Below are 15,778 nucleotides of genomic sequence, written 5' to 3' on the forward strand. Positions count from 1 at the left end.
TGGGTGAGATGGAAAACAAGTTCCTCACCAGGGGCTATTCCACCAAGTTGCTGTCAACCATCAGGAACAATCCCTCAATCTCAAAACCTAAGGGATCTAACAAACACATGGCGTTTGTTCACATATACCACCGATACTCCAACTGGAAACATGCCAGCATTCATAGACATTGGGCTATTTTATGTAATAGCTATCCCAATGTAAGTGAATTTCAACAACCCTTTCTTCCCTGCTACCGTCATCACACAATTCTGAAAGACAAACTAGTCAGAGTCAATGTAGGATCCAAGACAGTAGTTCCCAGAAAAACGTTTCATCAAACACAAAACGAGGTACGTTCCCTTGCCTAGGTTGCCTACAGTAACAATGTGCAGAAAGGCCACCTCATCTTCCATCTCCACACAGGCCAAGGCATTCCTATCAAAGGCTTCTTGACCTGCAAATTCACATTTGTAATTTATGCCATCAAGTGCCCATGTGACCTCGTCTACGTTGGGGAAACAACACAGGCTGTGAGGGACAGGATCTCCCAACATAAGTCCAACATCAGGTGTAATAAGGTCTACCTTCCCCTCCCCTAACCTTTTCACAAAATGGGAGACAACATTGCACAGCTGAAGTTTCAAGTTCTAGAATAGATTGAACCGTGCAGAAGGGGGCAAAATGGGATCAAAATTCTCAAGAAAAGAGAAGCATTCTGGATCTTCTCATTACAGACATTGGAGCCTAAGGGCCTCAATAGAGACTGCAATACAGAAAGTTTTCTTTAAAGACCTACATCAGATGAGACTGTTTTGCATCTAATGTTATATCCTGCACTTTTGTGTTTTCCCCATAGCAGTGATATGCTGTGTACTGTACCACTGTATTTCAATTGATGGACTAATTATTTCTCTTATTCCTCCTAGAATCGCTAAATATCCTCTCACCTAGTCCTGAGCACTTCTGACTACCTATGATATTGTATACTTCTATGCACATAATACACAACCACATCCCATATTGTCAATCATATTGCATTTTACATACAATCTTAATATCCCATTTTGGCCATACTACCCACATGCTTTGAATACCCATAACAGTGCAGGCAATTCCATCAAGCTGGAAAACCTTCCTCCACAGTGCCCCTATACAGCTTTGGATATAACAGTGCACACAGCATTCTTTTCCATTCTCCTACATTTATGTTGCATCCCGGACTACGAACAGCTGCTACATACCCACCGCTACGTCACCAACACTATACTATAGTGCGCATGCGTCATCTCACTAGTGTTGATCCTATGCTCCGTGAACACTTGACGCGGCGCAATCACGTGACCTGATGACACGGCATTGTCACGTGACACCTGCACTTCAGGATCAAACACCTAATAAACCAGGGAAACCTGCCGGGCATACAGCGTTCACCACAGTGACGCAGCCTGCATATACCATGCGTTAGCCTACTGGGTTCCTCCTTTTTAACGGCATTTAGGTAACATTCTTATGCTATTGGACACATAGTGCTGTCGAAGTTCTCCTGTGTGTGTTCCCATGGTACTTCCTATGTACCCTATATGCCATACCAGGACAACCACATGCCTTACAAATTTACTACATTTGTGCCCTGTTACTCCTTACACAAGTGGTGCTGTACTGGGGTTGCTACATACCCCAGACACTCCTTCCATTGCTGCCATCTTTCACCGAGTACTCCATATACTGCACCAGGGATACCACACATCTGATATACTTTGTTCATTGTTGTCCTCTATACACCATATGTGCTACACCTAAAACAGCACTAATTTGTTCCTAACCTCACTCTCCCAGGTATACTGAGACTACTTAGAAACAGCAGTATACGACAGGAAGCCCACACTGAAAAGACTAGGATATCTGCACCTATTCATCCTGTTCCAGGTGGACCAACAGGCATTTTGGATTTTAAAATCATTTTTCAAGCTGGTGTTATAAAGTATTCTAATTTACTGAGATAATGACTTTTGGGTTTTCATTGGCTGTAAGCCATAATCATCAACATCAACAGAAATAAACACGTGAAATAGATCACTCTGTGTGTAATGACTACATAAGGCTGGTTTCACATTAGCGCATTTTCAGCGCGCGCACGGCCGGGGGTAGCTCCGCCCCCGATCCGGCTCTCTGCCCGGCGTGCCCGCCCCTTCCTTGTAGCGCCGCCTCCTAGCGGACAGTGGCGCCTGCGATCGGCGCACCCTATCTTTAGCATAGGGTGCGCCGATCGTGCGCAGGCCGTGCGCTAGTTGCGCTTTGACCTGCGCTGCGCACTTTTGACGGTGCGCCGTGCGCGCCAAAATCAAACTTTTCGGATTTTGGCGCGCACGGCGCACCGTCAAAAGTGCGCAGCGCAGGTCAAAGCGCAACTAGCGCACGGCCTGCGCACGATCGGCGCACCCTATGCTAAAGATAGGGTGCGCCGATCGCAGGCGCCGCTGTCCGCTAGTAGGCGGCGCTACAAGCAAGGGGCGGGCACGCCGGGCAGAGAGCCGGCTCGGGGGCGGAGCTACCCCCGGCCGTGCGCGCGCTGAAAATGCGCTAATGTGAAACCAGCCTAATATACGAGTTTCACTTTTTGTATTGAAGAACTGAAATAAATTAAGTTTTTGATGATATTCTAATTTTTGGTTATCGTGTTGTCAATGTGCTCCACTGACAGCACTCTAATCCTGTAATAACCATGGTACCTTTGCATATCAGTTCTTTCATACAGACTGATGGGCTATGTATAAAAAAAAAAAAAAAGTTGCAGATTGCACTAGTCTGGCTTGATAGACATTCAGTTGTCGCATTTCTTAAAAAAGATAAATAAATAAACTATTAGTACTCGCCTCCCGTCAGTTCGGTATGTCCCAAACAGTTAGGCTGAGTTCACACGTGCCTTTTTTTTGCGTTTCCGCGGCTGTTTTAACCGCGCGATTTTGCCGCGAAAAATAAGCATCCCATGCATTCCTATGGGATTCCGCAATGCTGTGCATGCTCATTATTCCGCGGAATCGCGGCGATCCCGCACCCATAGGAATGCATTGTTCCGCTTCCTTCCCGCATGTGGCTGTGTACAACATGCGGAAAGTAAACAGAACAATTGCGGATGGTACCCACGGTCCGGAGGAGAGGAGACTGTCCTCCGGGCTCTGGGTACCATATCCCTGTAAAAAATAGAATTATAAAATAAAAAATATTGTTATTCTCACCTTCCGGCGTCCCGCGCAGCCTTCCCGCCTCTCTCCACGCTCTCGTTCCCAGTAATCCTTTGCGAAAATGCCCGCGATGGCGTCCGAACTCGCAGGATCGCGAAGTCATCGCGACTGACCGCGAGACGTCGCGATCCCGCGAGAACGGACATCATCGCGGGCATTTTCGCAAAGGATTACTGGGAACGGCTGCGCGGGACGTCGGAAGGTAAGAATAACACCATTTTTTATTTACATTCTATCTTTTACTACTGATGCTGCATAGGCGGCCTCAGTAGTAAAAAGTTGGTCACACTTGTCAAACACTGTGTTTGACGAGTGTGACCAACCTGTCAATCAGTTCTCCAAGCGATGCTACAGATCGCTTGGAGAACGCTAGCATTTTGCAAGCTAATTTCGCTTGCAAAATGCTAGTTTTTCCGCGGGAAAATCGCGGGAATTTAAAATGCGATTTTCCCGCGGAATGGAATTCCGGAATTCTCGCGGTAATTTCCGCGAGAGTTCCGTTACGTGTGCACATAGCCTTAAACGGAGAAGAGGTCAGCCGTTTTGATGTCCACTCCATTAGACTGTAATGGCATTATTACAGCAGACTGTCGTACTCATGTTAATGCTATTAGAAAAAAGAGGTAGCGTGAACTGAAAACGATCTAGACATCCATTACCACGACTAGCTGCTTGATTGCTTTTGCAGCTACTAGTCATTGTGATAAAGGATGTTGGACTTGAGTGTAAATGTAGCCATTTATCCCCAACATTAAGTGACTGTCCAACTGGACCAGTATTTCTCAACTTCAGTCCTCAAGACCCAACAACAGGTCAAGTTTTCAGGCTATCCTTAGTATTGCACAGGTGATTTCAATACCTGCTCAAGCATTAATGTGCAATACTAAGGAAATCCTGAAAACATGACCTGTTGGTGGGTCTTGAGGACTGGAGTTGAGAAACACTCACCTGGACACTTGGGGACCTGAGTTACAAAAGCTTTTACACAAAATTGTGGTGTAGAAAAAGGCAAAAATTTAGCGTGTGAAGCAGTGTTAAAATTTTACAGCTTTTAGAGCTCTCACCCATTTTAAAAAAGCTCAGGTGGGACTGGGGCATAGCAACCTCCACCTGTCAAATTCATGTTACATGGCAATGTTCCTTACGCCACGAATCTTGATTCACTTCTCGAGTGGCGCTGTGGAAGTGAAAACCACTTGTCCGACTATCCTGATTCAGTAGAGGTGTGCACCACTGCATTTCTATAAATCCCATTTTGCTGGAATTGTAAGATGCTGCTTTTGTGTGCAGCAAAAATACACAGCATCCAAAACTCATTGTGGGCACACAGCCTTAAATGGAACCTGTCACCTATTTTTTCACATACAAGATGCAGCCACCGTCATCAGGGGCTCATCTACAGCATTCTGTAATGCTGTAGATAAACCCCCGGTCCGGGTCCGATGGGTGTCGCGGTCCGGTGCCTTCTATCTTCTAGCGATGACGTCCTCTTCCTTAATTCTGCCGTGGTACAGGGGTAATTATCTTCCTTGCTGAGGGCAGAGCAGAGTACCGCAGTGTGCAAGCGCCGGACCTCTCTGACCTTTCCCGGCACCTGTGAACTGCAGTACTCAGGTCTGCCCTCAACAGGGCAGATCAGTGCGCCTGATGTGCGGACGGGAAGCAAAGAGGATGTCATCACTAGAAGATGGGAGGCCCCGAACCGCCCCCCCGGGTGAGTATAATATAACTCTCTTTTCTTATCTTTCAGGTTACATTCAGGCTTATCTACAGCATTACAGAATGCTGTAGATAAGCCCCTGATGGCGGTGGCCGCAGCTTATATGAGAAAAAAAAATAGGTGACCGATTCCTTTTAATGAATCAGAAGCATCTAACTCCAGCATGCCTCCTCAAGACCTGAGTGAAAAATGTTGGTTTTGATTATTCAAAACAGCCTTGGTCAACTGTGGGGCAATTATACTGGGGTGACTGTCACCTACTTCAGTATCACTACTATTGTTTGCGTGAAAGATGTTAAGACCGGTTGTTCCACAAAACAGTGGAGGAAGAGTGGGGCCTTGATAGTTTCCTTCCAGGGGGTTAAGAAAAGTCTCAAGATGATAAGGGGTACCCTAGCTAGGTATACTAGGGAGGCCATTAGGTAAGCCTACTCTTCTAGTAATGTATCAGTTTCAGAGAACATGAAGACTACCAGGGCCGTGCCAACATCCTGATTTGATAATGCGGAAGTCTCTATTGACAGGATATGGGAAGCAACATGGTCCTCTCTCCTTCCACCTTCTTTAAGCATTACCAACTTGATCTGTCCTCCTCTGCTGATCTGTCCTTTGGGAGAAAGCTGTTACAAGTGGTGATCCCTCCGTAATTGTTTGTTTTATATAAATCTGTCAGAGGGTGCTGTCATGGGAGAAAAGGAAACATCTTAGTTACTTACCGGTAATGGGATTTTACAGGGCCCGTGACAGCACCACCTGAGATAGGGTATCCACCCATCAAGGACAGGAAACCTACTGAATAAAAAGGCCAGTACCTCTCCTCTGCATCAGATTGGGTTTCAGAGTATGAGAGGACCTCCAGACAGTTAGTAATACAACCATCACCAAAAACATTGTTTCTTAAAACATCCTTAAAAGTGAACACCATTAGTGATAAAACGGTGAGGGAATATAAGGGTGCTGTCATAAGCTCTGTAAAATCCCGTTACCGGTAAGCAACTAAGATTTTTTTCCCTTTTCCCATGAAAGCATCACCTGAGATTTATATAGATCAAAAGCCTTAGGGAGAGATCACCGCTTTTAACACCTTTCTCCCAAAGGATAGGTCAACAGAGGAAGACAGCTTAAGACAGTAGTGTTTATAGAAGGTTGAAGGGGAAGACCATGTTGCTGCGTTATATATTCTGTTGATCCACATCTCCGCCTTCTCAGCCAAGGAGGTCGCCATGGCCCTGATGGCATGGGCCTTCAGGTTCTCAGGAATCAGTGCATTACTAAAGGTGCATGCTAGACTAATGGCGTCCCTAAACCATCTAGCTATAGTCCCCCTCGTAACCTTAAGACCTTTCCAGATTCCCTGAAATGACACAAATAAGGACTCACTCTTCCTCCACTGTCTTTAAAAATCAAAGTATTGTACCAAAGCTATCCTAACATCTAATGCATAAAGCTTGCGTGCTCTGCATTTTTCGGGTCCCTTAAAAAGTAGGAGTGATCTACTGGCTTCTATGAAACTTCGAGGCTACCTTCGGAAGATACCGTATATACTTGAGTATAAGCAGAGATTTTCAGCCCATTTTTTGCCGCCTTATATATTCTGTCGATCCACTCTCCGCATTCTCAGTCAAGGAGGTCGCCATGGCCCTGATGGCATAGGCCTTCAGGTTCTCAGGAATCAGTGCATTACTAAAGGTGTATGCTAGGCTAATGGCGTTCCTAAACCATCTAACTATAGTCCCCCTCGTAACCTTAAGACCTTTCCTGATTCCCTGAAATGACACAAATAAGGACTCACTCTACAGTACTATCTACTGGCTTCTATGAAACTTCGAGGCTACCTTCAGAAGATACCGTATATACTCGAGTATAAGCCGAGATTTTCAGCCCATTTTTTGAGGCTGAAGTCCCCCTCTCAGCTTATACTCAAGTCATATACCAGGGGTCGGCGGGGGTGTCAGATCATATTCACCCCCTACTGGCGCGGTCTCTGCAGCCTCCCTGCTTCTTCCATGATCTTGGCGTCCCTGCTCTTCCTGTGTTCAGCGGTCATGCTCATTAAAGTCATGAATATGCGCATTTTCATGACATTAATGAGCGGTACCACGTGACCGCTGAAACCTGGAAGAGCAGTGTCGCCGAGACCACGGGAGAAGAGGGGCTGCAGAGACCGCACCAGGAGGGGGTGAGTATGACGGGGGAGGACGGGTAGCAGTCAGTGCAACATTCACCTGTCCCCGTTCCACCACCGCATGCTGCTCTGTCCTCTGCCTGACGTTCAGGTCAGAGGGCGCAATGACGTAATAAGTGCGCACCCTCTGCTGAACTGCAGAGACCCGAGAGACAGAGTGGCGCATGGCGATGGAGCGGGGACAGGTGAAAAATCGCCAGTGCCGGGGGCCTGAGCCAGCGGCGACACCGACACCTGTCCCCACCTGCTCAGGACACCGGCACCTGGCCCCCAGCGACGAGAGGCGAGTATGGTTTTTTTTTGTTTTTTTTTAATTGCAGCAGCAATATATGGGCCATATGTATCTATGGAGCATCTCCTTGAGCCACCATTAACCCTTGTGCAGGATTTTATGGGGGGTATTTATCTATGGAGCATCTTTTTGGACCACCATTAACTTTTGTGAAGCATTTTATGGGGGGTATTTATCTATGGAGCATCTTTTTGGACCACCATAAACACTTGTGCAGCACCACCCTCGGCTTATACTTGAGTCAGTAAGTTTTCCCACTTTTTTGTGGCAAAATTAGGAGGTCTCGGCTTATACTCGTGTATATACGGTATGCTGAATCTGGCCTCAGAATAACCCTATCATCCGATACCTGAATGAATGGGTGATTAATAGATAGAGCCTCTAAATCACAATTTAGCCCATATCCTGCCGTATATTCTAGTCATTACCTGCTTCCTACTCTGCAGCAGGGTAGTAACTAAGGCCGTGGAGAAGCCTTTTTGTATTAATAGTGCCCTCTCAAAATTCATACCGTCAAATGCAGACATGACCTCTGAGGATGAGATCCTGCCTGAGGAGACAGTCCAGGGATCTGATAAGGACATTCTCTTCATTCATGAGAACCATGGCCTCTTGGGCCAAAAAAAGGAGCAATGAGGATGACCCTTGCCCCCTCCTCCCCAATCTTCCTCAGGACTGCCGGAATCAACATCAACAAGGGAAATGCGTAAGCCAGCCTGAAATCCCAAGGAATCTGTAGTGCATCCACTGCATAGGTCCTTCTCTTGGGTTCAAAGAGCAGAAGATTTTTTTTTCCTTTTTTTTCTGTTGGCAAACAGGTCCATTTCTGTCTTTCCCCATCAATCCATAATCTGTTGAAAAACTAGCAGATCCAGTTCCCATTCCCCTGCTTCAGGGTATTCCGGCTGATAAAATATGGTTCTTTGTTCTCTCTCAGGTTCCCACAAGGACAGGAAACCAAAAACTGATGTGGAGGAGCGGTACCGCCCTTTTATTCAGCAGGGTTCCTGTCCTTGATGGGCGGATACCCTGTCTCAGGTGGTGCTGTTATGAGAGAAGGGAAAATAAAGCCTAATTTATAGGGGTGTCCAGGACTAACTTACTGAATTCATTTCCGTGGATAGGTCATCAACATGAGATTGGTATGAGCGCGACACCAGGCACTCCTACTGATCTGATATCTGCTCCAGTGGAAGCCTTGCGCATCCCAACACTGCAGCCCTGTAACATGGTTTTGTGGTCACTATCAGGTACTATGTCTCATCTCCTAATTACGTCGAGAGCATATATCAGCTAATCTGTGGAGGAAGGGCACCGGTTGTCAGTTTCATAAAATATCCTATGGATAGGCCATAAATAGGTTTGTCCCAAACAACATCTAACTCATTATCTAAAACAGTAGGCAATGAAAATGAGTATATTCAAAGTAGATGCCAATGCAGATCTTCTACATTTACTGCCGACAGGATCTGGAAGAAAAACATCACTATTTTATAAAGCATTGCATAAAATCTGCAGCCAGTGTGTTGTACCTGTAGAAGTCTCAGTGGCGTCCATTATGTACGTCTGATATCAGTTGAGCCGGAAAACTTAAATTGTAAAAGAAAGAAAAACATTTGACATATATACACATGTGATTGGTATAAGTTTATCATATTTAAGGTGCCGCTCAGTACTGGGGCCGATTTAACTATTGAATGTGGGAATTGCATTGCAATAGAGCAGGGCAATAATGGAGAATCTAAAGTGCTTGCAGTGCTGTTTTATTGATCCATGTCGTAAGGATGGCAGCACAGACACAGAGTGTCTACAGATCCACCAAGTGGAGCCGTGGAGACACCATATAGGCTCCAGGCTTCGTTGCACACACTGCAATTCCCAAATAAACTAGTTATAGCGGACTCAAGTCAGAGCTCCAGTTTATAGACATACATTAAAATACATATTGAATAAGACCAGCCCAGTTATCACAGGTAAACACAGCAACACCTTCATCAGTACAAACTGCAGCTCTAGGAGCAAAAAACCTGGACTGTAGAATACTAGAGGTGAACTCGCAAAAAATAAATTATGTCGGCAAGTCTTCAGTCCTGATAATGTAGATTACTGACACTAAGAACTAAAAGGTGTTATCGCCTCAGTTTGATCATGGACTTGAAGTTTTCTCTGAATCAAAAATAAAGACAAATCCTATTCAAGGGAAATTTACCAAAAGAATAAGTTTCTGGGTGAGGTGTAGCACAGAACAAATGAAACAAAGGAGACTAGTCCAGAACAACACAGAAGCAGGACAGACTCTCACACGTCAAAAAGACAAAGAATTATTTTTGACACGTAACGAGACATACTTTGTCTTTCTATGCACTGGGTCACTACTGAGCATGTATATAAAGGGCAGCACAGATTCATCTCGACTAAAAGCCCAGATCCTTACATCAGAAACAGAAAAGACATTTACAGCACATTTCATAACTTTCCCAAATTCTTATGAAAACATTTGCAGCACATCCTGCCTTGTACTACTGCACCCAATTGACTATACATTTTAGGCGTTGGTCCATTTTATACCGACTCCACAGCCCTGTTCCACACATCTCTTCCTAATAGTTGATGTTGCAACCTCCACATTACACTTTTCTTGCCATTCTGGCAGAAGCGGCAAGCTTTCAATTGGCAAGGGATGTCCTTATTAGCGCTCCATCCTCCCTTTTCGGTGACCAGATCTGGGCCTGTCCAGAGTTGTTCCAAGCTGCTTAGGTTTCTGCAAAATTCTTACAACTGTACTATGATTACAGCCGACCTTCCTCGCAATGTGTGGGCCAGAATAACCCTCTTCATGCAGTAACACAACTTGCACATGATCCTCTGCTGACAAAAATCTGAAGGCTCCCATCATGATCAGTTCGCTTCCCTAGCTTGACCAACAAATAAAATAAAGATTAAAGCAACAGATGTGACCGCAATGTGATGTGGCTATCCCATCCAGCTTATGGGTGGTCACACAATCATCATATGTGATTGGCTAAGTTTGGATATCAATTTGTACAATATTTAGTTGTGCTTTTAATCCCCATATTGTTGCAGAAATTGCAGGCAAAACTGCTTCAAAAAGGTAAAACTATTAAAGGGGCAGAACGCAAAATTGAATTCTGAACAAAACCATGTATAATATGTCATATTAGGGTGGAATATATTTGACCGAAAACTTTTTAAACTTTAAAAATCAATTTATACTATGCAGGACTGAACACCACTGTCGCTCATGTTTTGCACAGAACAATACACCACATACACAGCCAACACTTCTACTACATGCCATGTATGACACAGATACACGCTGGCCAAATTGTGTGCAATCGGAAATAAGTAACAGCAGGTGCCCCCCATTACCCAAGGCGTTACCCCACTACCCAAGGCGTGTGCCAAAAACATTTGAAAAGGAAGTTGGGTAGCAGATCATTCACAGATCCTGCTATTTTAAATAGAAGCTTATTTCACCAAACTTCACTGGAACGGTCAATCATCTGTAGATAAATATTTTGGGTAACATTAAACTTAAGCTACATTCACACATCCATGTGACATGACAGAGTACTGTCTGATCCATAGAGTAGCATGGATCTATTCACACGTCTTGTAGAATCACCGATCTGAGAGTGAGATTTGCAGGACTCAGAGCAGATCCTATAGAGATTCAATTTTCCCATCAGATCCATAAAGCACAAATGCAAATTAGAAGGCTTCCGATTTGCACCGTTTTGCATCTGTGTCTGATGGTGCTGTTGCTTAGAAGATAAATTTCAATAAAATCACGTGACCCGATAATGGTTTTTTATTTGCTTGGAAGCAAGCACAGTTTCAGTGAGGTAAAAAAAAAACAGAAGCAACTAGGATGACACCAGGGTGTGGGGGGAAATCTGCCCATTTCTCTCGGATGGTAATACTTTCACGAGTGTATGAATCTACCCTTTGACCAATATTAGTCAAAAACGAGAATATTGAAGGCCTCAGTCAATAATGTATTTCCATTTCAAATTGCGGAGCCTTTTGTTATCTAAGGCCTTATTCACAAGTCAGCATTTGGGTCAGTAGTTTTCATCCATGTTTGTATACCAAAGTAAGGAGAGGAACTTGCAGACTAGAATTACACTTGTTCTGCGATTTAGAGACTCTCCTGGTTTTGACATACAAATACTGATGGGTGAATAAAGCACAAGAGATAAGCCACAGATTTCTGGCTGCGGCTCTGATCGAGAACACAGCTCCTGTGTTATGGGAGACAGACTGTAGATGTCGATCAAACCATTGTTGGATTGGCATTTCATACAGATCCATAGAAGCAACCTCAATAAATTTGTTGCATCTTAACTTTCCTGTGCACCAGAAAAGTAAATGTATGCCAGCTATGGACATGTGGACACTAGCACTATATTTTACACCAATTTGATTTTGAGTCAGATTACAGTGAATTTTTAGGCCCCACTCTTCCAAGTAAAGAAGTGCTGAGTGGTATAAAACTTCCTAATTAGCTGCTGAATCCCCTGGGTGCTGCATGTTTAAACCTCTGAAAGAAGGGTGTCCAGAATCGTATGGTTTTAGGAAACAGGCTGGCCTGCTCACACTCTTGACTGTCACATCTAAATTTCTGCATAATGAATATCCCCAAAATATCCCAGCACCTTTTAAAGGGCCTGTCTATATGATGTTAAAAGATCTGGTCACTCAGCTCTGTATCTCTTCAATTTGTCATGGGGTCCCCTGCTCCGATTAATGCATTATTTCAATGCACATTGAAACCTGTAGATGTCATGTAATAATTTATCACTGCAGGAGAAATGAATGGTGGACCTTGATCTTGTATTGTGGGTGGTCCAGTTTCTGAGGCCTCCAACAATCAGCTCATAATTAAGTGGAATTTGGACAGAATAAGCCAATGGCTGACAACTGTTTTAAAAAAAGATATATATTTTCACTATTAATACCACACTGGTGGCACATGATCACCATTGTGCTATTCGTTGTCTAGGGGACTTCTTGGTGTCCATAGCAATATGTAAGCCATCACAGATAGTGAGGATAGGTGATCACTAGTGATGAACCGAGGGTCACGGGTGCTCAAGTGAAGTGTTAGCAACCTCGCAGCCTAGCAACACAGCGGATTAGCAGTGCAACACTGCAAAACACATCCATCCAAAAGCAAAATCAACATTAAGTTTGTACGTTCTCCAGTTTTCTCCTACACCTGAAAAACTGTGTAAGAGGATAATTGGCTTTCTATGAAATTGGCGAGTTAAGTAAATATGAACGCCAGCTCATCAAACTGACTGAATACGTAGGGCGTTGTAAACTAGTCCAATAATCATATCCATTTATTTTTTGACAAAGGATGGATGCCATCAGAGCGCGCGATGTAGATAATATTCTGGTTTCTTCTGTTCCTTTGTGGCAGAAGAGTGATATGCCCAATGTAGACATTTGTAGCATATCCACTGGGAGTCAAACCTAAAGGTTAAGGGACTGGCATTTATCTCAAAAGTGGTCCCCTGACGCTACCTTCCTGGAACAGAGGCCACCACATCCAGGCAGAGAATAAACGTAGGGTGCTAGACATGCATAGCCTTCTTTCCCTTCATTATCCACTTGTTGAAGCCGATCGCAGCTGCTTCGTGCAAGCAGAAAGATGGTTGGGGGGACACTGGTTCTGAAAATGGGTGCAAGTCTCACTAAGGACATGAATCTATCATAAGTGTATATTGCATTCTGTGGCTACTATAGAAGTGTCTAAAGTGAGAATAACCAACTTACTGGAGACAACTATCAGGCTGTACTACGGTACTTTTAGGGTATGTGCACACGGTGCGGATTTTACTGTGGATCCGCAGCGGATTTGCCTCTGCAGATCTGCAGGCATTGTACAGTACAATGCAATTCAATGGGTTTTCAAAACCGCTGTGCACATGCTGTGGATTTTTCAGCGCGGATTTACTGCGGTTTTAAATCCGCAGCATGTCAATTCTTTCTGCAGATTCCACAGCAGTTTGACACCTTTTCCATTGTCCAGGTGACAAACCGCAGGGAAAAACTGCAGGTCACTTTACCTGCGGTTTTACCTGCAAATCCGCGCGGAAAAATCCGCAGTTCAATCAGCACTGTGTGCACTCACCTTAAGGGTGAGTGCACACGCTGCGGAATTTTCCTTACGGATTTCGCAAAATCCGCAGGTAAATCTGCGGATTAGCCTGCAATTTTCCATGCGGTTTGACACCTGGACAATGGAGTAGGGGTAAAACCACTGCGGATTCCGCACAAAGAAGTGACATGCTGCGCATTTAAAACCGCAGCAAATCCACGTGGAAAATTCAGCACTGTGTGCACTGCGGTTTTTGCTTTCCATTGACTATAATGGTACTGTACACCGCAAATCCGCAGTGTGTGCACACACCCTAAGGGTATGTGCACACTGAGTTTTTTGGTAGTGTGTATTTTGTAGTAAAATCTGCAGCACTAAAGTCCTGCGGTTTATCTGCGGATTTGCCCTGCGGTTTCACACCTCATAATGGATGAGGTGTGAAACCGCAGCGTTTCTGCACAAAAGAACTGACATGCTGCGGATTTTTCCACGTGGTTTACAATCAGCAGCATGTGCACAGCGTTTTCCAGTTTACCATTGAAAAAAATGGTACTGTACAACGCACCTAAATCTGCTGTGGACCCGCAGCTGCAGAAACAATGCGGATCCGCAGCAGAATCCGCACCGTGTGCACATACCCTTAGGTAGAACAAACCAGAATCTGATCTTATGGGTAAGTTCACACAGGACTTTTTTTGCTACTTTTTTTCATGTTTTTTAATGCTAATTTTAGGCTGCTTTTTCCATTACCAGCAAAGCCTATGAGATTTCAGAAATCTCATGCACACACATTGGTTTTTTGTGTGATCAGGATTTTGTGCTTTACTGCGTTTTTTGGATATGGAGCATGTCACTTCTTTCAGCGTTTTTTTCACCCATTGACTTGAATGGATGTTGAAAAAACACCGCAATAATGCACCAAAAACACAGGTGTCATTATTTGCAGTGTTTTTGCTGCAGAAAAGTCATTGACATTAGCATGGACAAAGAGAAAAAAAATTGCACCAAAACGCATAAAAAGCGCACCTAAACCTGCGTTTTTGCCGCAGCTTCTTTTCTGCAGAAAAAAAAGCCCTGTGAGAACTTACCCTAATACAAGAAAGTGGTGAGACATTTCCCAGAGGAGTCACTGCTGCAGAGCTGATTCCCAGATCTTCCTAAAACTGTATTATCTAAATGTTATGTCACGTTCTCGAACTTTGGGTCCAGAATGCACATTGCAAGGCTATGTTCACATGTCTAGCAGTCATACAATAAAACGGATCTAGCAGAAGTCCGTTAGCAAAACAGTTGTACAGACAATTGTCCATTTAAAAAAAAAGAAATTCAGCTGGATCGGTTTTATTTAGCACGGAAGTCTATGGACAACGGGTCAATTAATTAACCATCCGATTTTCTTTCATTTGAGTAGGATCCATGTTTCGCTTACAGGATTCCTTTCAAATGGAAGATAATTAGCCATCAGATAACAGATCCATTGTCCATAGACTTCAATGTTTTAAAAAAAAAAAAAAAACAGATCCAGAGCAGACTAAAGGGGGTTTTACACTAAGCGATATCGCTAGCAATATCGCTAAAACGTCACTGGTTTTGTGACGTTATAGCGATATTGCTAGCGATATCGCTATGTGTGATACTTACCAGCGACCGGCTCCCCCGCTGTCCATCGCTGATCGCGCGAGAATGTCCGGCTCCATTTCTCGTCGGGCGCTTCCTGCTGAGACTTCCTGCTGTGACGTCCAGCGACGCGTGGAGGCGGGCGGGAGGACGCAGGATCGCTGTGTGTGAATGGTAAGTATCGTGCGCTGCGTCGCTGCTGCATCGCTGTGAGATCTTTCTGTATGAAAGCTCACTAGCGATCATTTAGCGATGCACCAGCGATCCTGACCGGGTCGGATCGCTGGTTGGATCGCTGGTGCATCGCTAAATGTAAAAGGGCCTTAACTGAATTGGATTGTCTGATCCTTTTGTTCTCCCTGGAGATCAACCACTGTCTGCCCACAGCTTAAGGGGGTTTTACACTAAGCGATATCGCTAGCAATATCGCTAAAACGTCACTGGTTTTGTGACGTTATAGCGATATTGCTAGCGATATCGCTATGTGTGATACTTACCAGCGACCGGCTCCCCCGCTGTCCATCGCTGATCGCGCGAGAATGTCCGGCTCCATTTCTCGTCGGGCGCTTCCTGCTGAGACTTCCTGCTGTGACGACGAGCGACGCTGGAC

General features: G+C 44.6%; 1 protein-coding gene across 3 annotated transcripts in view; it reads right to left on the minus strand.

Annotated features, from left to right (window-relative positions):
- CBX5 (chromobox 5) overlaps positions 1–15,778 on the minus strand; it is a 37,527-nt gene that overhangs the window by 17,402 nt on the left and 4,347 nt on the right. For all 3 annotated transcript variants that reach the window (XM_073546261.1, XM_073546259.1, XM_073546260.1), the window contains exon 2: positions 8,954–9,010. In XM_073546261.1, coding sequence (XP_073402362.1) covers positions 8,954–8,978 — 25 coding nt within the window. In that variant the 5' untranslated portion in view covers positions 8,979–9,010. The remainder of the gene's footprint in view (positions 1–8,953; positions 9,011–15,778) is intronic.

The sequence above is a fragment of the Dendrobates tinctorius genome, unplaced genomic scaffold (assembly GCF_039654945.1).
Source record: "Dendrobates tinctorius isolate UK_male_01 unplaced genomic scaffold, ASM3965494v1 ptg000145l, whole genome shotgun sequence".
NCBI lineage: Eukaryota > Metazoa > Chordata > Amphibia > Anura > Dendrobatidae > Dendrobates > Dendrobates tinctorius.